Source organism: Lissotriton vulgaris, chromosome 4_1, assembly GCF_964263255.1.
Source record: "Lissotriton vulgaris chromosome 4_1, aLisVul1.2, whole genome shotgun sequence".
Taxonomy (NCBI): Eukaryota; Metazoa; Chordata; class Amphibia; order Caudata; family Salamandridae; genus Lissotriton; species Lissotriton vulgaris.
The window spans coordinates 325,157,925-325,182,285 of record NC_141691.1 but is presented as its reverse complement, the minus strand read 5'-3'; the positions used below and the strand labels follow the sequence as shown (position 1 = coordinate 325,182,285).

General features: G+C 46.9%; 1 protein-coding gene across 11 annotated transcripts in view; it reads left to right on the top strand.

Annotated features, from left to right (window-relative positions):
- PHF6 (PHD finger protein 6) overlaps positions 1–16,346 on the top strand; it is a 271,288-nt gene extending 254,942 nt beyond the window's left edge. For all 11 annotated transcript variants that reach the window (XM_086918695.1, XM_086918694.1, XM_086918693.1 and 8 more), the window contains one exon: positions 15,750–16,346. In XM_086918695.1, coding sequence (XP_086774821.1) covers positions 15,750–15,876 — 127 coding nt within the window. In that variant the 3' untranslated portion in view covers positions 15,877–16,346. The remainder of the gene's footprint in view (positions 1–15,749) is intronic.
- The last annotated feature ends 8,015 nt before the right edge of the window (positions 16,347–24,361 follow it).

Here is a 24,361-nt window from a genome sequence, read left to right as displayed (position 1 = left end):
ATCCACTGTCTACAAAAGGACGTCAACCCTATGAAGGCACGTACATCTCTCTGCGTGCGGGGGACTGGTGTGTCTAAAATTGCTTGAATTCGATCAGATGTTAATGCACGCCCCTCCTTAGACAACAGATGACCGAGGTAGGTCACCTGAGGTCTACAGTATTGGAGCTTTTTCTTCGAAACCTTATGATTGTTCTGTGCCAAAAAGGAAAGCAACGCAATCGTACTTTCTTCACATTGAGCGTAAGAGTCTGCAGCAAGCAGAAGGTCATCCACATACTGGATGAGGACAACGCCAGACTGTAAGTCAAAGGAATCAAGCTGTCTTTTCAAAGCCTGGCTATAGATACTCGGGCTCTCAGTATAACCTTGGGGAACACGACAAAATCTATACGATTTATTATTTAACGTGAAGCCAAACAAATATCTGCTATCAGGATGGACAGGGATGGAAAAGAACGCGTTTTTCAAATCAATAACACTAAATGTTGTGGCCGTCGGTGGTACCAATGTAAGCAAGGTCGTAATGTCGGACACCACCGGGTATTGGGGAATGACAATTTTGTTGATCTCTCTCAAGTCAATAATGAACCGATAGACTTTGTCGTCAGTATCTCTCTTAAGGATCGGAAGAATAGGGCTGTTACAAACATTATAAGGAACCTCTTCCACTACTCCTGCGGAGATCAAATCCTGAACAATATGTGTCAATGCAATTTCACCTTCTCTCGAAATCTTATACTGTGGCACTCGTGGTAGAGGGGCCCCCTCCTTAACAGTAATGTGTATTGGTGGAATATGCATCTCTCCCACATCCGTATCTGAAGTCGCCCATAACGTGTGCGGTAGAGAGGCCAAAGCTGGAATGTCTAAGATAGTGCAAAACCTATCTGGGTCGGGATAATTGTCATTCAGGATAACCCGCACTCCCTCAGGAGCGCACCGTATCGTTGCTCGAAAATATTTAAGCAAATCAATGCCCAGAATATTATCTGGTGTGTGGGGCGATAACAAAAATTGACCAAAACTGAAAAATTTATCAAGACATAGTGCAAGGGGTTTTGACAATGGGCTAGGGGAGGGTGTGCCATCGAACCCTATACATGTTATCATGTCGCCAGACAGGGGAGCCCTCGGAACCAAGTTTTTCGACAAAGCGCTACGAGTAGCCCCTGTGTCGACTAGAAATTGATCAGTAGAACCCAGAATACCCGCTGTTACATATGGACCCTTCTGATCTACCGGCACTTCAATTGATTCCTTACCCCATCCTACGCAGTCCTATGCATGCACATAATCCTGATGCTCCACATTCTCACCCTCCGATATTTGATATTGATTCCGTCTATCAAACGTGTTTCGTTCATCCTGGCCACGGCCCCTGTCCTCAACCCTTCCACGATCACTTCCGCCACCTCTCACTCCTGTGTAACCTCCTCTCGACCTACCACCTCCTCGACCACGCTGACTACGCTGCTCACGAAGTACCGGGCAATCATCAGCCCAATGCCCAAACTCCTTACAGTAGGCACATTGATCCTCCGCTATATCCGTACAACCATACGACGTATTCCCTCCACCTCGTCTACCTCTATCATTCCCTCTGCCCTGTGTTCCCCGAACCTGCGCCAACATCACCTTCGTTTTCAATTCTTTCGCCTTTTTATCAACACTTTCTTTAGCCTCCAATTCCTGCCGCTCATAATACTGAGCCATAGTTAACAAAGACGCAGGGGTCGCCGTGGCCCAGGAACTTTCACTCGATTTCAATCGTTTTGCAATCTCCGGTAGGAGATTAGCCACATACTTATCTACGAACAAATGCCTACCCGTATCATCTGTTAAAGATTGACCACTGTAATCGTGAAACGCCTCCTCGAAGCGTGTAAAGAAATCTGAAACCGTTTCATCAGGCTTTTGTTTGCACGAGGCTAGCATAGTCCAATCAATCTTTTTAGAAGGAACAAGCGTTTTTAATTTAATCAAGATAGCCGCCGGAAGGTCTAAAATCAACTGACAAGGCTTACATGCCGGTTCCCTATCTAAATCTGCAACATTTATTTCTTTCCATGTCCCCCCAAGTATTGTTTCATCATTATTTTTACGAATTTGCCTCCACATATCAGGTGGAAGAATTAACCCAAAAAACAAATCTATGTCAACCAGAGTCATCACACAAGACGAAATAGCCCCTTCCACCCCTTCATAAAATGCTGCCGGATTTTTCCGAAGGTCAGGTAAAGAATTTTTCAATGCCATAACATCTGCTCTATTCCAAGGCGTATACACCCAGTTATATATAAAATATCCTTTCGCATCCTTTGACAATTTGTCATCATCTGTACCTTGCCCTTTAGGAGGGACATACAAAGGTGCAGCTTCACGCATAGGCATAACATGCAATGCAGAACTCTTATCTGAACCCCGGAGAGAACACTCCTTAATCTGTCCGTCAGGTCCCGGCTCGGACTCCTTTTGCCTCCTTTTCCGCTCCTCCCACAATCTGGTCGTTTCATCCCGCAGCTGAATCAGTTGCTTGAAAAGGTCGTCAACATCTGCAAGATCAAATACACCTTTATCCAAATTCTCACGATGAACTGACACAACTTTAGGTTCTAACGTATCTGAAAGTTGACGATATGCAACAACAACTTCATCCACTAAAGTAGACAAAAAATACAGTAATTCCTGATCCGTCCAACCAGCCCTTTCCGCTAACACCTCATTCTGAGTAACACAGTTCTTATTCACTTTACGGGCCCAACTACGTAAATGTGCGGACCTCTCCGCAGTAAACCTGAGAGCGGATATACCCTTCTTTTCCGACTTATCCTGCCCATCATCTCCCGAATCTTCAGCTGGAGCCGTCGGCGAAACGTACGGAGGCGGTGACCGATCTAACAATGAAAAATCATCAATTTCATTATTAAGGACAGGATAAAGCGGTCGACGAATAGGGTATTGACCAGTCGTTTGTAATTTACGTTCCCGTTCCTCCCTCTCTTTCTTCTCCTGAGCCTCCTTTTCCTCAAGCTGTAAAGCCTTATCACGAGCAGCCTTGCGCTGCTCTTTGTCCGCCAAGGCAACTTCACGTTTCATTCGCTCGCGCACCGCTTTCTCCCACATTCGCACACAATCAAACATGTTTTGTCTAGACCTGCGTTGAAACAAACATTGCTCCACAAACTGTACTTTACGTAAATCGAACGACCCATGTAGAGGCCATTGCAATTCAGGATCTGTTTTTGTATACTTATGCCATAATTTGCTGTACATAATGGGGGGAAGGCCAAATTTAATGTAGATCTCCCTGTTCGGTGTTCCTTCTGGGGGAGCCGGCTGTGCTTCTGCTAACCTAATTGTGGTACCATTTCCAAGACAGCACATCCCTCGGAGTGTGCTAAAAACAGGCATGTTCAAAAAGTATCACGAAAGCGTGACACCGTATAAAATGGCACTTACAGTACTTCACACAAACGTGCCGCTCAGAGGAAAAAAAACAAAGTTAGAGAAACATCTCTACATGCCTGCCTATGTGAAGTGCACTACACATATAGATTCAAAGATCACAAATTCACAAACGTTAGCTAACTCACATCAAATCATAGATCATAGGACTTCGGCAAGCGTCCGAAGACTACCTTACCGATCACAAATCATAGAACTTCAGTAAGCGTCCGAAAACTACCTTACCGAACACAAATCTTACCCAAATTCTCAAATGACCAGATTCCAACTGCCAAAGTCTTGTGATCAAATCAGCCAAACGGCACTTTCCCAGCAACGCAGACACTCGAAAACTCAGTCGGAGACCGGCGCCACCTGGAAGGTCAGATCGGAAGGAAAGGAAAAAACACCGTGGGAGCCAAGACTCGGGTCACTCAGTGGCAGCGCGCGTCCATGGCGAGTTTCCAAACCTTCGTCACGACCTCTCCTTCGGGCATCCGAGTCGCCGATGAGTCCCTGGTCGTGGTCGCCAATTTGTAGTAATCAGGGTTCCCAAGGCCTACATGCTCCGTAGATAACCCACTTACAATAAAGAACAGTTGGCACGGAAGCTGTAAAAGGCAAAGAACAAGTTTATTAAGACCCCATGGGGTGGTGGTACACTCATACAGCACCCTTCGGTAATGCAAGAGGTATCACACCGAACACCGGTGTGACCCTGTCTTATATACAGTTTTGGGGTAATAAGATAGGCGGCACAAGTTACAACACATTTATGTACATATATGGTCATGTTTTGGAACACAGCCAGCTCATTGGAGGGGGCACAACTCCGCTGGTCAGTTTGGCACACATTCCTGAGGGGTAACTGGTCAGTGGGGACTGCGCATGTGCAAGCTTGACCAGTGCTAAAAATAGCCCGTTGCTGGGCAGACTGAAGTGGTCAGTGGTACGGACAACGGACTAAAGGGCACGCCAGCCACGAGGCTGCTTATGGTCTAAGATGGCCGCCGCAACATTCAAAATGGCGTTCTCATATATAGCCAAGTTAAGGAGGGAAACGTGTAGTTTCAGCTAATCGCTAACGCGGCCATGCCAATTACGACAGGCAATCTTCCCCATTAGCGAGAGATATAGTGTGTTCCAGAAGGTAATACTGCCCGGAAGACCCCTAATAATCCGTCTCACTCACCAAAAGACTTAAATGGAAGCCCCGCCCTTGGACTCAGCTCCCAAAATTTGGCCTAAAGCTGGGGCCTCCGCCTTTTTTTCTCATTTGCCCCTACAACACCTCGACTTTCGTATCCTCACCCAAACAAAAACTGGTTAATTTAGATTTTTCCCAGCCTGCTGGGCAGAAAATCTGGATTTTATTAAAGACACGGAGGCTAAGATAATGCAATCTCCTTTATTGCTTAGCTCACAGCAGCAACAATGAAAGGATCTAGAACTTTAATGAACATTCCAAATAGGTATATAGTCCATGTGCACGCAGTGGTCTTCCTTCTTTGTGCAGCAAACAAGATAACTTTTACAAATAACTTTAGAGAACATTGAATGAATAATAACAATTTAGAGAACTTGAAGCCATAGAACTTGAAGCCGTCGCAGCAAGCTTCTGGTGCAATTAATCTGCAAAGTAGAAAAAACAAAAGGATAAGGAAAAATCACATCCTAGGGCGGGAGCAAAAGAGGTGGGATAATCTTATCCTCCGTGTCTTTAATAAAATCCAGATTTTCTGCCCAGCAGGCTGTGAAAAATCTAAATTTTATGGCATGACACGGAGGCCAATATTCTGCAAGTTCAAAGTGTGTTCAAAACATTATCAATGACATTTGATACATGTTTAAAGTAACATCTTTTGAAAATACATTCATTCGACCAATCTGCAGCCCTAAGGATATCCTGGAGGCCACCACCCAAAATAAAAGCTTTTTAAACTAAAGCTCCTCTAAGGGAGTGAGCGCCAAAAATTGAAACATAGATTCAGCTTCTTTCGTTATGTCTTTAACCCATCTAGCCATGGTGGGAGAGGAAACCGCTTTATGAGGATACCTGTGGGAGATGATTATTTGATCTACAGAACCCCTCAGACCCAAAGTCCTTCTCGCATATTCCAACAGGCACCGCACCACACACAAGATCTCATTCTGAGGGAAAAATGTATAGAAAACAGAGGTTGACAGTTTTAGTCCGTCTTTTAATGAAAAAGCAAACGACCTCAGATTGAAAAGACCTACTAGAAACATCTAAGGCCTTAACATCTGAAGTACGTCTGAAGGAGACAAGGCACAGTAAAACAGTTAATTTATAAGACAATTTGAGGTAACTAGTCTGAGGACTTCTCTCACGTCCCAGAGAGCAGAGTATTTTTGTAGAGGAGGATTCTAAATGCGCATACTCCTCATAAGTTTTTTGGTCAGAAGATTCTGGCCTACCGAGGAACCATCTAGCAGACCGTGACCTGCAGCAATTGCTGATCTATATACGTTAACGGTCCGATAAGCCAGTCACGATGCGAAGATTTGTCAAAAAATTAAGAACTTGAACTACATCAGCTGAAACGGAATCGTAACCCCGTCAAAGACACCGGCTAACCCATTTACGCCAAGCCAATCTATAGGCTTTTCTGGTACATGGGGCCCATGATTCTGACATGAGCCTGAAAGTGCCTTCCGAAGGTCCTGGGATCTGCCACTGTCTCCTGAAATCTTCCAGGCCATCAGACACAGGATGCCCTGAAGAACAAGTGGGTGGCACTCCTCGTGAGGTCCTGTAGCAATTCTTCGAAAGCGGGGATGAGGATTGGAAAATCCACGCTCATTTCCAGCAGGATGGGGAACCACGCCTGAGATCTCTAGAGAGGAGTTATTACTACTAGGGATTCTCTGTTCCTCCGGACTTGGACGAGGAGGCGTGGAAGCATGGCAAAAGGTGGGAATGCATAAGGTCTCAGACCAAGCCAGTTCTGAAAAAAAGCATCTATTCCCAAGGACAGAGGGTCCGGCCTCCAGCTGAAAAACTTGGGCAGCTGAGTATTGAGACGATCCGCAAAAAGGTCTATTCCGAAGGGACCCCAGCGAGTTTGGATCGCAAGAAAAATTTCCCTGCCTAGTCTCCAGTTGCTCAAATCTACAAAGTTCCTGGAGAACCAGCCTGCTACCCCATTGTTCAATATCAGAATATGTTCGGCAACTACCGAGATGCCTTTGTTGAGGCAGAAGGCCCAAAAGTTCTTCGCTAGGTCCGAGAGGCCCTTCGAATGAGGACCGCGCATTTTGTTCACGTATCTCACAGCTGATACTTTGTCCATGCGAAACATGACCGAGCATTTCATCAGATCTTTGGTACATCTCTGGATAGCAAAGGATCCCGCCAGTAGTTCCAGGCAGTTGATATGCAGATCCTTCACCTGTGAGGTCCAGAGTCCCCCCATTGAAGAATCGCCGCACGTTGCGCCCCAACCCTCCAGGCTTGCATCCGAGTGTATGACTAAGTCTGGTTCTTCCCCGAAGATCGCTCTGCCGTTCCAGGCTTCTGCATTCTTTAACCACCATATTATTTCCTTCCTGGAGTCTGTGTCTAGGCAAACCATTCGAGAGTAAGATGGATTTATCCTGAGGGCCTTGGCCTTGAGCCTCTGAAGCGCCCGATAGTGCAGGGGACCCGGGTATATTGCTCGGATAGTAGAGGACAGCAGGCCCAGTATACTTGCCAAGGTCTTTAGGGGAAAGGAGCGAATCTTTAGCGCTTTCCTTAACTCTTTCCTGAGTTTCCTGACTTTGTCCCCCGGCAGTTTCAATTCCGCTTGAAGTGTATCCACTGAAAAACCCAAGAACTGAGTGACCTAGGTTGGGGACGTAGAGGATTTCTTTGTGTTTATCACAAAACCTAGGTGTTCCAAAAGATTTATTGCGAGGGCAGTGTGTTGTGAGCGACTTCTCTGGATTTGGCCATTATCAAAATGTTGTCGAGATATAAAATTAGCCGGACCCCTTTGTTCCTCAGCCATCCTGCTATCGGACGAAGAACCTTGGTGAAGCACCAAGGGGCTGATGAAAGACCGATGGGGAGCCTGCAAAACTGCCAAAGTTTGCCCTCCCAAAAGAATTGGAGACATTTCTGGTGAGGGGGCCAGATCGGAATGGTCAAGTAAGCGTCCTTGAGATCTAGGCGAGTAAGCCAGTCGCCCTTTCTCAATACGTCTCTGAGAAGGTGGATTCCCTCCATTTTGAAATGGTGGTAAACCACCCACTGGTTTAGGTCTTTGAGATTTAGGACGGGTCTCATTTTTTTTGTCTTTCTTCTCTACCGGAAAGACGTTGTTGACGAAGCCAATCTTTTCTCCCTCCCGAATTGCACCTTTGGCAAAAAGGTCCTTCACCTCTTGGGACACTAAAGCGGAATCTTTCGGCGAGGAGCGTGTTTCCTGGGCAAATCTTTTCTGAACAGGAAGGTCTACGAACTCTATTTTGAATCCCCTCACGATGTCTAGGACCCAAAGGTCCTGACTCACCATGGTCCAATTCCCAGAGAAAAGGGCTAGTCTCCCGCCCACCTTTATAGGGGTATCTGAAAGGTCTTTGGGAGTTCTTACTGGTAGAGAAGCCTCTTGTCTTCCTTTCACCTCTGAATCCTCTTCCTCTGAACCTTTGTCTTTGGGGAAAGAAGGATGACTGGAAGCCATATCCGGACCGAAAGGACCTTCCGCCGCGTCCTCCAAAGGGTCTTGTTGAGGTACCTCCACGGCCGGGGAATCGACCCCGCATCCTCCCGGCCCGGGAAAAAACTATTGGTAAAAAAACCTTCTTGATATCCTTCTGAGATTTCTGGATGGAGTTAAAAACTCCCACGAACTTTGCCATTTCTCTAATGAATTCTTCACCGAAGAGAAGCCCTTGAGAGGATGCACCCCCTTCTTTGGAGGCAAGTTCGGCCAATTTGGGGTCGATCTTCAAGAGTACACTCTTACGCCTTTCATTTGAAAGTGCAGTATTTGCGTTGCCTAGAAGGCAGATCGCCCTTTGTGCCCACTGGTGTAGTTCTCTTGGGTCAATGGGAGTATCAGAGACGTATGCCCCTTCCGCCAGCTCGAACATTTTAGTGAGTGGACCCGTGATGTCCAGGAGCCTATCCTGACAGGATTTCAGGCCCTTGTCCAGTCCCCTCCTGGGATCCTTCCCGGTCTTGGCAATAAAAGCCACCACCTTGCTATCCAGTTCAGGGGTCATAGCTATTTTGTCGAGAAGGGAGGGTCGGGGACATTCAGATCTCAAGCGAGCTCTAACCTCCTTTGGCATTTCCTTGCGGAGCCAAATGGAGAGATAATCACCAATGTGTTGTGACGGGGTCCATTCTGGCGAAAGGGGGTGTTTGATAAGTAGTGGGACAAACATGTGTTCGCCGAAGGGGTCAAGTATTCCCATTCTAGACCCAGAGGCCACTGATGCCTCACCCAAAGTCTCTCTGATTTCCCCTTCCTCTTCATCAGAATTGAAGTCTGAGGAGCAAGAGAGGTCTATCTCGTCCTCCGATCCATCGTCACAATCGATGGGGATAGGAAGGTTTGGGCCTTTTAACTGCCCATCCTATGTGCCCGAGGCACCATTGTCACCGCCAGAGCGAGAATTCAAATAGCCAGGGTTGGAGCTCTTAGACTTTTTTGCAGCATCAGGAGGGGTTAGTAATAAACTGTCTTTTCCTCTGGCTAGTTTTAACCTTGGTAGAGTTGCTTAAATCCCCTTGAGCTCTTGTCTGAGGCCAACCTGATTTTGAAAGGGATTCCAATTTTTTATTAATGGTCTCATACAGAGAGCCTATGACTTTATCCAGGGCCTTGTTGATAAGTCCTTCCAACGTATCTTCCATATTTAGATCAGAGGGGTCAGCAGCCATGGCAATATGAGTAAAGTACAGAGGCCAACTGACAGGTAGGAATGTTAGCAACAAGATGGAGGTAAGTAACTATGGGAACAAGGTCAGGGCTAAGGGATATTCCTCTAATAAGAGGTTGTCTTTCTTCTAGAATCACCAGAAAAAACAGAGTCCTTTCTTACTGTTTATGCTATTTGGGGAATCCCCTTTTCACTGTTTATGCCCCTTATAGGATTCAGAGTAGTCCTTTGTTAGTGTTTGAGCCCCTAGAGGTAATGGTATTTGTCGTGGTTTCCCTTTTTTATGTGTTTTTTTTTTGTTATTTAATTATGTGCCAGCATAAGACAAGCAGCGGGGACAATTCTGGTAAGTTTGAGGCTGGAGAGAGGGCTTGTGTGTTAGGAAACTCAATTTTCTGGTTTCCGGAGGTCGTAGAGAGGTTTGGTCCCCATGGCAACGCAGCGCGGCTCTCTGAGGCAGGAGAGAAGCCGCAGCCCTGCCATGGAGACAGGTGTAGCGCGTTCAAGCACAAGGCCGGCGTTCAAAAGACGCCGGTCCTGTCCAAAGTTTACAATTGGCCTGAAATGACCGAGGGGGGTGTGCGAAAGGCGAAGGAGGCGGCGGGCAGAGTAGAGGAAGCTTCGCTTGCCTACGAAGGGAAATAAGTCAAGAAAAAACGTCCGCGCAGAGAGTATTTAGTGAGGCGAACTCGGGGAAAAAAGGGAAGCGATGAGCGAGAGGAAAGTGAGCCTCGCTCAAAGGTGAATAGTGAGGTGAAGGGCGCATAGAAGAGGCAGGAGATGAGAGAGGGCACAGTAATACACCATCTATTCAGCAGAGATTGAAAGTAAGAACTGATGAATAAACCATTAAAAGGTAGTGTTATTAAATGAGTGGGGAGGGAGGGTGGGACAGACATTCAAAATTAACCTCCCACAATCTGGTATAAACCGCACACAAGAGTACAGGCAACCACAGTCAGGCACAGTGCAGACAGTCAAAGAAAGGTACTGATCTTGTGAGCAGCAGCAACAAAGAAGATGGATGCACATGGACTATATACCTATTTGGAATGTTCATTAAAGTTCTAGATCTTTTCATTGTTGCTGCTGTGAGCTAAGCAATAAAGGAGATTGCATAATATTGGCCTCCGTGTCATGCCATAAAATTCGGATCTGCCAGTAGCTCTACCTAAATCGAAACTCTCTCCACTGAAGTGTTTATCTTTCCGGATCAAAGACTACACCGGAGCCGATCCTCAATCTCATGCAGGAAAGGCTCGACCCAAAGCAAAAAAAGGCTCTAGATTCAACCAAAATCATGCTTCAGATGCAAAAACCCACTCTTCAAACAAACAATTAACTTTCCGGGGGGTGGCTTTAAATGCTCCTTTACAACATTCAAAGGAAAAGGATGCTACACCAAGTCCTTTGCCCATTTCTACTCCAGCAACACCATCATACACTCAACTACCTCACTCGTCAACACCGTATGAGCCAGGTGACATATGGTCTCACTCACCCCTAGTAGATGATGAGGATATTATACCACAATACAAGCTTCCAGGGGATGCCTGGGATGATTATAATGCCATTCCTCAAGGGGATACAGACCCTGATCACGATCCCATATGGCCATCCCCACCTGATGACGCTTCTGTGTATTAAGATCTCATAGCAAGGGCATCAGCTTACCATCCGGTTCCCTTGCATATAGATACAATAGGAGAGGACTTTCTTTATGAAACCCTATCTGACACTCAAACAAGGGTGCAATACCTACCAATCCTGAAGGGTATGGTACGCCACACAGAGGGCATTTTTAAAGATGCTGTCAAGGTGAGAGTTAGAACACCACGTATTGACAAAAATTGTAAGGCTGCACCATGAGCAAACTCCAGACTCCCTAGTCGTGTCTAATGCAAAGAGAAGGCCCAACTCCCAAACATCAGGAGAGGCGCCGCCTTTGGACTAGGAATCTAAATTGATTGATGCTTCTGGAAAACAGGTACCTGCCCAAGCATCTAATCATTGGCTCATAGCTAATAGCCAGGCTCTATTAGCTAGATATGATATTGCCCATTGGGACGAAATGTAGGCGCTCCTCCAATACTCCTCAGAGTAACAGAAAAAGAGAGCAGGAAATTGTAAATGATGGTAATGATAATTAACATTTCAATAAAATGTGCCTTTGATGCGGCTGATACCGCTGCTAGAGAGATAAGTACTAGCATTCTGTTGGGTAGACATGCTTGGCTTCGTGTCTCAGGATTCAAGCCCAAGGTACAGTAGGCAATCTTACACCTACCGTTTGACAAAGCACTCCCTTTTGGACCTCAGGTAGACACAGCCCTAGAAAAGATGAGCAAGGACACAAAGGTTGCAAAATGAATGGGGGTTTGCAAACAACCACATATCGTGGGCCCTTTCAAAGCCTACCAATAAGGCAAGGTGCAAGATCTGCCTTCTCTGACACTGGGGCAGTATATAAAAATCAGGGACATACCTCTACCCCAAAAACATTCTATTGAGATTCCTATAGAGGAAACAATTTTACAGAAAGATGTCGGAGAAATAATCTCCGCACCTCAAACATTAACAATAAACAATGACTTCCTTGTCATTCCCCCAAACCACTTAACACCTGTCGGTGATCGTCTTCAAACCTTTCTACCAATCTGGAACTTAATCACAACAGATCAATGGGTGTTAGAAATTATCCAATATGGCAAAGGTGTGGAACTAGCTACAACTCCTCCAAATATCCCCCCTTGCAAACATACACCATCAATACAACATCAAATTCTCCTTCAACAGGAATTAGCAGCTCCATTACAAAAAGGAGCAATAGAACCAGTTAAAAAACTATTTCAAGGAACAGGGGCATACTTGCTATACTTCCTTATCCCCCAAAAAAGATTTGTCTTTACGCCTCATTCTTGATCTCAAACCATAAACGGTTACATCATATCGGAACACTTCCATATAGTCACTCTTCAGGAGAAATTCTTCCATTGCTACAGAAAGGTCATTTCATGACCACCCTGGATCTAAATGATGCATATTTTCACATACCTATCCATCCTGCACACACAAAGTATCTCACGTTTCAGTTTCAGGGCAACCGTTATCCATTCAAAGTTCTTCCATTTGGGATTACCTCCGCAACCATTCACAAAAGTGTCAGCTCATCTTCGAAGACACAACATGCATATGTTTCCATATCTAGATAACTAGTTAATAAAAGCAAGCAGTCTCAACCTATGCAACCACAGTACTCCACACACCCTAACTCTTCTACATTAATTAGGGTTCACCATCAATTTACAAAAGTCAAACCTACAACCACCTACCATACAGCCATATCTACGAGCCATGTTCAACACACATTCAGCACTGGCATGCCCCAATCCAGACAGAATCAACAACCTAGTATCATTAATTCAACAGTTTCAAATAGGGAATTCTATCTCAGCCCAAAACATTTCTACAGCTTTTAGCATGATGGCATCCTTTATCTCAATAGTCCCACATGCCAAACAACTCATGAGACAGCTCCAGGAATGTTTCTCTCATCAGTGGAAGCAATCACTGGGTTAACTTAACGATCTAGTGTTAGACAGCCATGCACATCACTCTCTGGAATGGTGGAATCCACAGAACTTATCCAGAGGGCAGCCATTTCAAGATCCAGTTCCACAGATAATTCTCACAGCAAATGTGTCCCTTAGTGGTTGGGGAGCTCATCTCCAGAACCTCACAATCCATGAAGTATGAGATTCCAAGCACAAGGATCTCTATATCAATCTCCTAGAGCTGCAAGCTACTCACCCAGCAATGAAAGCCTTCTAACCTCACCTACTACACAAAGTTGTCCTAATTAGAACTGACAATATCAATAGCTATGTATTATATATAAAAAAGGGGGGCACTCCAATTATCTCAGCACAGAAAATATGGAGCATAACAATACACCACAACATTCCTCTCCTAGCAGAACTTGTCCCGGGGACAAGCAACCAAGTTGCGAACCTTCAAGGCATGACGCAGCTGCAAGTCCACGAATGGGAACACACAGTCCTTCTACCATACTTCCAAAGGTGGGGGTTTCCACAAATAGATCAGTTCTCAACCCAAGCAGGTATCCACACCAACAGTCCAAGGGCAATGCTCTATGGATCAGTTGGTCAGGGATATTTGCCTACGCTTTTCCACCTCTCCCACTTCTTCCATTAGTGGTCAGGAAACTACTGCAAACACATCTTACAATGATACTACTTGCACCAACATGGACTTGCCAGCCCTGGTTCTCGACAATCTTAGAACTATCCATAGTTCCACACAAGAAGCTTCACCTTAAGCCGAAACTTCTCACACAAAACAAAGGGACATTAAGACACCCCAATCTCAAAAAAATTAACTTTGCAATCTGCCACCTGAGGTCTTAGAATCAGGATAGCTAAACTTGCCACAAGAATATATAGACATTCTTAAGGAAGCCCATAAACCTACCACAAGGGTATGCGGCCAAATGGAAAATATGTTGTTTACTGTCAACAGCAGATCATCAACACTCTTAATGCAAGGGTGCAGGCACTCATTACTTACTTATTGCATTTACAAACAACAGGGTTAGCATATACATCATTACGCCTACATCTGGCTGCTATTGTAGCCTATTTGCAGTATAGACAGCACTTATTATTTAAGATTCCTGTCATTAAAGCTTTTATGGAGGGACTCAAAAGAACCATTCCTCCCAGGCTTCCTCATGCACCAGCATGGAACTTAAACATTGTATTAACAGGACTCATGGGACATCCTTTTGAACCTCAGAACTGTCAATTGCAATACCTACCATGGAAACTTGCCTTTTTAATTGCTATCACTTCTCTCAGAAGGGTCAGAGAAATTCAGGTATTAACACTTTAAGAACCTTTCTTCCAGCTACAGAAAGATAAAGTGGTACTCGGAAAAAATCATAAGTTTCTTTCAAAAGTAGTTCCTAATTCTCATATTGATCAATCTATTGAATTACTTGTATTTTCCCCACAACCAGGTTCTGTTGCTGAGAGAGGATTACACATATTATATGTTAAAAGAGCCCTGATGGGTTATATCGACAGAACTAAAACATTCAGAAAGACAACACAATTGTTTATCACCTTTACACCAACTCATAAGGAAAAGGCCATTTCAAAATCAGGAATGTCATGATGGATCGTTAAATGCAAAAGCGAAAATAATTTTACTTGTTTGCCCTAAAGCTCATTCCTTCTAGGAAAATAGGAGCTTCTCTGTCTTTTTAGGGAACATTCCCATTGCTGAAATTTCAAAGCAGCTGTATGGTCTACTCCACACGCATTTTCAAAACATTGTGTGATTTAATGTGATGCAAATATGCCAACAAGCCAATGTTGGCCAAGCAGCCTTAAGGACTCTCTTTCAACCAACTGAAACCTTCACGGATTAACCAATGCCTAGGGGTAGTGACTGCTTTACAGTCTATGCAAAGCTTGTGATCTACATGACACATGCCTTCACCGAATAATGTTACTTACCCTGTAAGCATATGTTCTTGGAATGTAGTGTTGTAGATTCACCTGCGCCATCCCTCCTCCCCAAAAGAACCCTGTGCATGTTGCAGTTTATATACTTGCATAATGCTATCCCATGGCCATCACATTGCTATACTTATTATTACATTCTCACCTATCTATGGCAAAGCAATCTGAAGATGGTGTTGATGACCAGGAGTCACCCAACCTCGTGATTCAAGAAAAATCTCTTGGAACAAAAACAACTTGCAAACATCCGAGCCCAACGCTAGATGGCAGAGTTATGCAAAGCATGTGAATCTACAGCGCTATATGCCAAGAACAGATGTTTACAGGGTAAGTAACAATAATCCTTATGGGCCATGTGGACAGAACCTACTTGGAGTATTAGAATAACTCACAAAAGTTAGCTACTGTAGAAAGAACCAAGGAAGACAGATTTGTTCTCGTTTGCTGTGAATTACACTGAGGTAGTTTAAAATCTGGGCCCACCTGTTAAGTTTTCTGCAAATGGTAGTGTTTTGCTATAGAAGGTGTAGTGAGCGAGGAATGCCAGTTTACTTGCTTCCTATTTTCACTGGAAGCCAGTGGTCTTGGATGATTGAATTTTCACTGGAAGTCAATGGTATTGGGCAATTCATGTACTAAAGTCTGCAGGCTAGTGTGAGCATATGAATTATCCCCCACTTTATTGAGGGGGCATAAGATGTGCCTATCTCCTCCATCTTCTACAATTTTAAACGTGCATAAAGCAAAACAAGGTTTTTAAGGATTACATAAAATAAAATGTTCAAACATGCTGTGTGCACATATTATTGACTAGTGTGATGTTTTAGGAAAATGTTCATAACACTTCCACTTTTTTTCATAGACTCTACTGTAAAAATCATAGTGGAAATGATGAAAGAGATGAAGAAGATGAAGAACGAGAAATCAAAAGCCGAAACAAAATGAGTATCGAACATAGCGGCGCTACTCAGCAAGTCAATGGAAACTAGTTTTAGAAGTTACTCCTGACAAGTCTTACACCTAGACAATGAAACACGCCCAAGAAGCCAAGATAGTAAATAGCAGTAGGAGGCTTAATTCTGGTCAAGTGCATTTCATTCAGAGCTGTGTAAAGAACTTCTGGGGAATAGGAAATCTGTATATTTGAATCTTGGCTAATTTTGTAACTTTGAAAAGGAAGACCTCATTAGTTTTCCAATAACTTTGGTTTTACTGCGTCTGTTAGGTGGATTTCTTTATTCTTAAAAAATAAAGTTGTCATCGTTTGAATAGGTCAAAGAGACAATGATAGAAAACTGGGAATGAATGAGTCATCCTTAATTACTATACTTTTTTATGTTTTCGTAAATCAAAACGGGTCGTTGAATTTATACTACCCAGTTCTTGTAAGAAATGCCACGATACTGCCTGAAATGTTTGTGTGTAAGCCTACAATAAATGGCAGAGTTTTACATGTGAATATTGTCTTTACATTATTGTCGATGTTATTCTCTGGGAGGGCTTTTTGATGGTTTGAACATTAAATATCATGTTTGTTCGCACAGAAACCAAAATGGGACACAATTGTGTAATCTGGGGTTAAAATATTCTGTATTTAACTTCATTTTCGATACTTTATGATTAAATTGTTTGTATTCTGCAAACTGACATCCCCATACTGTGTATATGCTGTTGTGAGATTTAGTAGCCTTTTTTATAACCTATTTGTGTTCTTTTTATTTTCTGGGACAGCACAATAGAAACTACTAGTATGTAGTAGTCAGCCTTATGTCTAGGAGATAAAGGTCATATTTGTACTAGAAATCTACTTTTATTTCTGCAGAGTGGTCAACTGTGTTCTAGATGTGGACCTGTATGAAAGTGCCCCTTTTTGCCTGGTTACTCCCCCTCCCACACACTTTTTGCCTGGCACATGATGCACTTTTGACTTAGAGTGCCCTGGGTCCCTGCCAATCAGGTTCCAAGGGCCTGTGTTCTTTTCCAAAGCTGTATCTCTGTACCCACAATTGGCACTTCTCTGGCCACAGGTAAGCTCCTTGTAAAAGGTACTATGGGTACCAAGGGCACTGAGACCAGGAAAGGCCTCTAAAGTCTGCAGCACCTACTGTGCCACCGTTAGAGGCCCTGTACCTTAACACCCACTCACTGCCATTGCTGGCTGCGTTTTTTGGTGCAGAGAAAAGTGAAGAGTCACTATGGCACACATCCCTGTGTGCCGTACCTACAACCCACTGCCTGGGGCCTAGGTAAGTCACCCCTCTTGCAGGGTGCATTAGCCCCAGGTGAGGGTACAGTGGCATGAGCCCTGTACCCTTAGGGGGCTTGGCACCAATGTAGAAGGCAGGGAACCTCGGAGCTCCTCCGTGGCCGCCCTTCAGAACAAGATATCCTGATGCTGTACTGAGGCCCCCGGCACGGCAAAATAGAGCAGAATACTGGGTGCTCCTTTGGGAGAACTCTTTGGGTACAGAAGTGCGGCAACCCGGAGAAATTTGCGTTTATCCCGCCTGAGAACGTCTGCAGACAGAGACAAAATGGCGGCTGTGATCGGAGGCGGAGATCGCCGCTTCTGAGGTGAGCGAGGATCCCCCACAACTGCCTGGGCCACGCGGCGGAGGGGGAGAACAAGCTGGGGCTCACCTGCACAATCTTACAAGAGAAAGAAGTGGAGGCGGTGCGGAGCACGGACGAGCGCCTTCCCACCGCTTGCATGCTGAAGCCTGACCCAAAGATGGCGGGGAGGGCGGCGAGAGCTGAATAGTGGTGTGGCCGTTAACCCTTGAGCTGATTCCACACTAGCAGATACATCTCGGCGGGAACTGGTGATAAGACTATATTGTCCTGGACACCGGGAGATTGAGCTACTGCCCGTGATGTGATACTGTCTGGGGGATCCGCTGGCTGGAAACCCCAGAAGGCAGGTACGCGAAGCTCCTGCGACCTGACCGGGAGCGGACCCTGCATAGTGCTGGGAGTTTGGCTGGGCGCTTCTGCCCCACTAATGGGACTGCTGTGAGACCGACCGAGGGGCACGACAGACCACAGTGTCGCCAGCTGCATTCCAGAGACGCTTTATAAAGTCTCACTGATTAGTGCCAGGCAGCCCCACAACACGAGTTTTCACTGAGGAGCACAGACTACGCCTAGTTGCATGAACAAGATTTAATGAGTGAGGCTGCGGGGGGAAAGTACGGATCCAGAAGAGCTACCGCAGGAGTAGAGATCCTGAGCTTGGAGCCCTGCTACTGTGACTGAGGGCGCACTAAACACCGTGGTGGGCAGAAGGACCTGGCTGAAGCAGTGAGGTGGCAGACAGGCCGCCGCAGTGCAAAGCCGGTATAGTGACTGGGACTGTGGTAACTAGACTGGCAGCCATGAGAATAACTGAACCGCTGGGGAGGGGGACGCCCCTAGTGCCTGCGTGGGGCTGTCTGCTCCTCAGTGGGTCCCTGGTGCGAACTGTGTCGCTTTCCCTCGGCAGGAGAAAAGGAACTGTGCTGGTCAGCTGAGGTGGGGCGGAATCACAGATTTCCCTGGCCTTGCTGGCCACTGCTGCGTACAGCCACCAAGATGGGCAGGGTATCAAGGAAAAAGGTGTTTGAGGTGCTGCGGTTGGAGGAGCCAGAGCAGCACACGGAGGATGAGGATGTTGACACTGGGAGACAAGAACCTGGACAGTCTGTGGACCCTACACTGGGAGAAATTATGCAGGCCGTCATGGCCTCACGGGAGGCACTAGAGAAGAGGATGGATGCCATTGGCACGGATCTCACCCTACTGAAGGACGACCACCGAAAACTCAAGGAGAGTGGCGACCAACGAAACCAACATGAAAGACATCCCGGACATGTCGCTGAATTACGTGGTACTTAGGGTTAAAGTACTGTAAGTGAGAGTGGAGGACAGCGAAGGGCGCTCGAGGCTCAACAACCTCCACATAGTGGGAGTCCCGGAACGTGAGGAGGGGACGGATGCAGTCCAGTACTTGGAGACATGGCTGAAAACTGAGGTGGCACTGGAGGGTCTCTCCCCATTTTATGCGCTGGACCGTGCACACAGGGTCCCGGCTCGCCCGCCTAAACCTGGGGCTATGCCTCGACCAATAGTGGTGAGACTGCAACATTACCGTGACCGAGACTTTATACTACAGAGGGCCCGAGGGCAACAGAATCTACAGATTGGGAACAGCAAGGTGATGATATTCCCAGACTACACCAGGGAGGTACACCGCCAAAGAACCTCCTTCCTTGCTGTTAAACGAAAGCTGCGTCCGCTCCGTCTCCCCTACGCTATGCTATTTCCGGCCCGCTTGAGGGTGACTGCAGATCTCACGCCACAGGCAGCTTGGGACTGGTTGGAAAAATGCACACACCACAGGTGACTTCGCCCCGAGGACGGCTGGTCAACACGCCATCAATACAAAGGCCTATCTCTCCAATGGATCGTCGTCAGGAAAAAGACAGTGCAGTTTAAGCAGTGGCGGCCATCAGCCAGGGCACGGTTAGCCTGGCTAGTAACGACACGGACGTCGAGAAGAGTGGAACAGAAAGCCCGAGAATGGGTAGTGCCCAGGGACTCTCAGAGATAGAACTTCCGGACGTCACTCCGCGGACAGCAGATGGGATGTTTGGGTGATGGGTCTGCAGAGGATACGCGGGAAAAGTGGTAAGATGACTGCTGTGACCACTGGGCCCAGAGAGAGGCCTGTTTGATGCAGGGTAGCAAGGCGGGAGACGACACTACAAGAATGCCGGGGGCCCGGATGGCCGTACTAGTTCTCATGGGAGGGGGACGGAGGGGGTTCTGGGGGCATTGAGCGAGAGTCAAACGCTACCTTCTTGTTATGGTTCTTGGTATGGATTCCCTGGTTTGGATGGGGGCTTCTTCTTGTGTACCTGTCCTGGAGTGTGGGAGTTGGGTAAAGTTTGAAGTTGGGGGGAGGTGGGGGGGATGGGGAGGGACAGACATGTCGCTAGGGGGATTCTAGAAGAGCGCGATCTCGAGCTGGGTCCATGGGTACCTCCGTAGGAATCAAAGATATGTCTTGGAATGTAAGGGGGATGCATTCTATGGGTAGGCGACACAAAATACACACCTACCTAGTGCAGAGAGGGGTACAAATTGCACTGCTGCAAGAAACCCACTTGACAACCTGCCCCCTCCAACAACGCTGCAGCGTTGTTGGAGGGGGCAGGTGTTCCATACCACATATTCGGGCTACGCCAGGGGAACCTTAATATGGGTGCGGGCAGGGGTACCATTCCAATGTGTTAGGCAGATGGTTGATGCAGAAGGCAGATTCACAGTGGTAACAAGGAGACTTGATGGTCGGGACATTATGTTAGGAAGCATATATTCCCCCAACGTTGAATAACGTACCTTTTTGGCACAGCTATTACAGAAACTGGCGGGGGAGTTGACGGGTCCTGTACTGCTAGGGGGGGAACTTTAATTGCGTAACTGACATAGACCTGGACCGCTCTCATCCTACGCTTCCTGATGCCCCCACTCATAGGGTTGCAGAAGCCAGATGGGAATGGCAACAATACTGAGGACTGATGGGAACTTGGAGGGCTCATCACCCTGGGGAACGGGATTATTCTTATTTCTCAGCTGTACATGAGCTGCACGTCCACCTGGACGCTATACTATGCTCCCCTGATATGCATGTGGCGGTCACGCTGAGTGAGTACTTGGCTAGGACGACCTCTGATCACAACCCACTATTGGTGTCCTTGAATTGGGTTCGGCTTAGAACGGTAATCCCTAGTTGGCGTCTCCGAATGGAAATACTGGAAGACCAGGTCTTCCGAACCCCCAAGGGCACTGCCATTGAGGAATACTTTCAGCATAACACCAACACATCCACAAACCTGCATAATGAGAGGGACACATTCAAGGTAGTGCTACGAGGGCGGTGCATTGAGGAGGCTGTGGGAGTTTGAAGAACCTCATTGAGTGAGGTACAACAGGTGGAACGGCGGCTCAGGGAGACAGAAAGGAGAAGACCTGTACGGAAGGATAAACAAGAGGAGCTGTCGAGGGCGAAAGAAGAGATGGTGACGCAAGTAGAGAGGCTGAGGTGCTTTGATTACAGGGGATCCACGGCGTGAGCGCACACCGAAAGAGATAAATCCGGGGCACTACTAGCTTTGTTGGAAAACCCGGCACGCAGAGGGGCACCGATTCTCGAACTACGCGAAGAAGGGGGGCCGTATACTATGGACAGCAGGCTATTAACGCGCAGTTCCTGGAATACTACACTACGTTATACCGCTGTAGGCTTGACCCTAAAGAGCTGGAGGAGAGTGATTTTATAGATGTAGATCTGCCTCAGATTGCGGCAGGGGACGCGGAGAGCTTGGGTCGGCCGGTGGAGCTGGGTGAGGTCAGGGGAGCCATAAAGCGCATGGCCAAGAACAAAACGCCGGGTACTGATGGGTTACCATCTGAGTTTTATGTCACATATGTAGACCTACTGGCTTCGCAACCGGTAACCCTTTATAATCAATCTAAGCAAGATGGCTATCTGCCTAGCTCGACAAGGGAAGCAGTGAGCATACCCCTCCTTAAAATGGGCAAGCCGAAATGGGACCGCACAGCCTATCGCCCCCTGGCGATGCTAAATATTGACTATAAGATCTTGAGCAGTGTTTTGGCCAGCCGCCTGATGGCACATATGACAGCTCTGGTGCATGGGGACCAAGCTGGTTTTATCCATACCCGGAATACGGCCATGTACATACGGAGGCTGTGCCAATTACTACACGGAACGTTGGCAGAGGGAGGTGCGGCATGCATACTATTGATTGACATTGAAAAAGCCTTGATAGCTTAGAGTGGCCATATCGGTTCAAGGTTTTGAGGATGTTTGGCTTAGGCGTAGGGTTTGTGGCCTGGACGAAAATTCTGTATAATCGCTCGCCGGCCAGGGTTCGAACGGGTGGAGCGATTTCTGAGGCCTGCGATGTGGGTAGGGGGGGACAAGACAGGGCTGCCCGCTGTCTCTCCTCCTAATTGCCCTGGCAATGGAGCCTTTGGAGGTTCATGCACGGACGGGGAGGCACTACAGGGGCTTAGAGGGGATGGGTCAGATGCACTACATTGCTCTATATGCCGACGATTTGTTAATGTTCCTCGCCAATGCTGCCGACAAGCTACAGGGTCAGTACAAAATAAGGTTTGGTCTGAGTTTAAGCAGTATCAAATAATTCCAAGTAAACACACACTCACCATTAAGTTTAAGAATGGGTCGGAATAATGAACCAACTTATACATTTCATACATTTTGGCATTTTTAATCATGCAAGGTCAGAGTGCGATCCAATTGCAGCCAAAGTTAAGAGTGAACATATTGTAGAATATACATGTAATTATCATGTCATTACATTCGGTATTCGAAAACGGTGCTCTCAGAGGAAAAAGGGGGAGGTAAGTGAGTGAGTGAAGGGGACAAGGTAAAGGTGTGGTGACAAAGTGGTTACATCCAGATTGACAATTGAAGAACCTCTACAGTCAAATTAATGGGCAAAGGTTCCCAAAGTCACATCACACATAGATAGCAAGAGTTCATCGCTTATTTAGCTCCTATGGTGTGTAGAATGGAGGCGTAGTTCTACGTTTCGACCCCTGATTACGCTAAAGGGCAGATTCGCGGCCTCATGGTGGGGTCTTCATCAGGAAGAGAAGGAGAGCGTCGTCAGAACGGTCATCAAATGTTCCGTCTGTGAAAGGGGCTCCCTCGAGCTCCAAGTAGTATTGGCGTGTAGGTCAACACACAGCCGTTGGGCACAGGTAGTTAAATCCTCGATCGGTATTTTGAACTTAAAAACGGGAACGCACAGCCGTGCTGTATCTCCGTTGGCGTCCTGCATCCGAGTGTGCTCGGGAATTGCTGGCGAGACTGGGGCAAGCGGCGGGGCTTAAAGTCAATTGGAATAAGACGTGTCTATTTCCGGTACTAGGGTACAGAGGTGAACCACCTGAGGGGCTAGATGTACGCTGGGAAAGCAGATGCTTGCCTTATTTGGGAGTCAGAATTTATCATGAGCCTGCTGATTTATTTGAGGGTAATATAGGGCGGGCATTGAGAACTACCAGGAGTAGTTTTGATGTCTGGGGGACTCTGCCTTTATCAGTTGCGGGGCTAGTGGCGTTGCTAAAAATGATAACCCTGTCTCACCTACTTTACTACTTTGGGTGCCTGGGAAATATTTTGTCCAATTAAACTCTATGGTTACGAGTTTTCTGTGGGGCTCAGGGAAGTGTAGAGTGGCGCTGAATACTATGATGCGCCTTAGACAGGAAGGAGGGTTTGCAGGCCCTGATTTCAAGGCATATTACCATGCGGCCCAATTTCAATGGTTCACGCAGTGGATGGTGGGGAAGTTGAGGGCAGAGGTGGACCAGAGAGGTAGGGACTTGGAACTTCGCCAACTGGCCAGGATTCTGCTTCAGCTTCAGGTGCGCGAAAGAGGTGCCCAGAGATCTGTGGGTAATGCGGCAATGCTGGCATAGAGCCCTAAGGCGAGGTAAGATGGCCCCTGCGTATGCGCCTGAGATTCCAGTGTGGCTCTGTGAGGAGTTGCCGCACGGGGATTGGCAGAGGCTGCGGGATTGGGAAGAACCGGGGATCTCCACCGTTTAGGATCTATATGAGGATGGTACCCTCTTACCATTTCAATTCCTCATGGAACGATATGAACTGCCTGCCAGGACTTTCTTTTGCATGTGGCGCTGACTGCTGCTGTGCTTAAACACTGGAAAAAAGGAATGGAGGAGCCACAGACCTTCCTCCCCTTCCAGTATGTGGTCACCTCGGCGGGAAAGATTGAGGAAGTTACATGCCTGTATGGGAGACTGATGCAGGGGTCCAAGACTCCTTTAGAGGGGCTGCGCATTAAATGGGAGGAGGATCTGGGGACACCTATAGAGGCAAAGCCGTGGGAGATGTTGCTGGAGCGGGCATGGAAATGCTCCCAGAATGCGAGATTCCAGCTAATACAATTCTACGTGTTCCATCGTGCGTACCTCTCTCCTTACAAAATCAATGAGTTTTTCGGATCCCACGCAGCCTGCCCGCGGTGTAAAACGGAAAATGCAGCGTTTGTGCACATGCTCTGGGATTGCCCACTGCTACACAGGTTTTGGGGGGGGGGGGTCCAGACAAGGCTGAAGAAAGTGACAGACAGGGAGCTGCAGCTAACTCCAGGTGTTTGCCTGTTACACTGGTTCCCCCACACTGCCCGTAACAAAATTAGTAAATTCCTAGATTTAGGGTTAGTCTTAGCTAAAAGGGAGAACACTAGTCATTGGAAAGTGTAACTGCCCCCAATACTGCGCGTTGGCTGCGGAAATTTATAAAGTGGGTGGACTGCGAGAGGACTTTCCGGCTACAGATGGCCCGGAGAACTGACAATGATAGATTACTGGAAACGGCGAGAGCCTGGGTGGCGATGGTGGACCTTCTCAAGA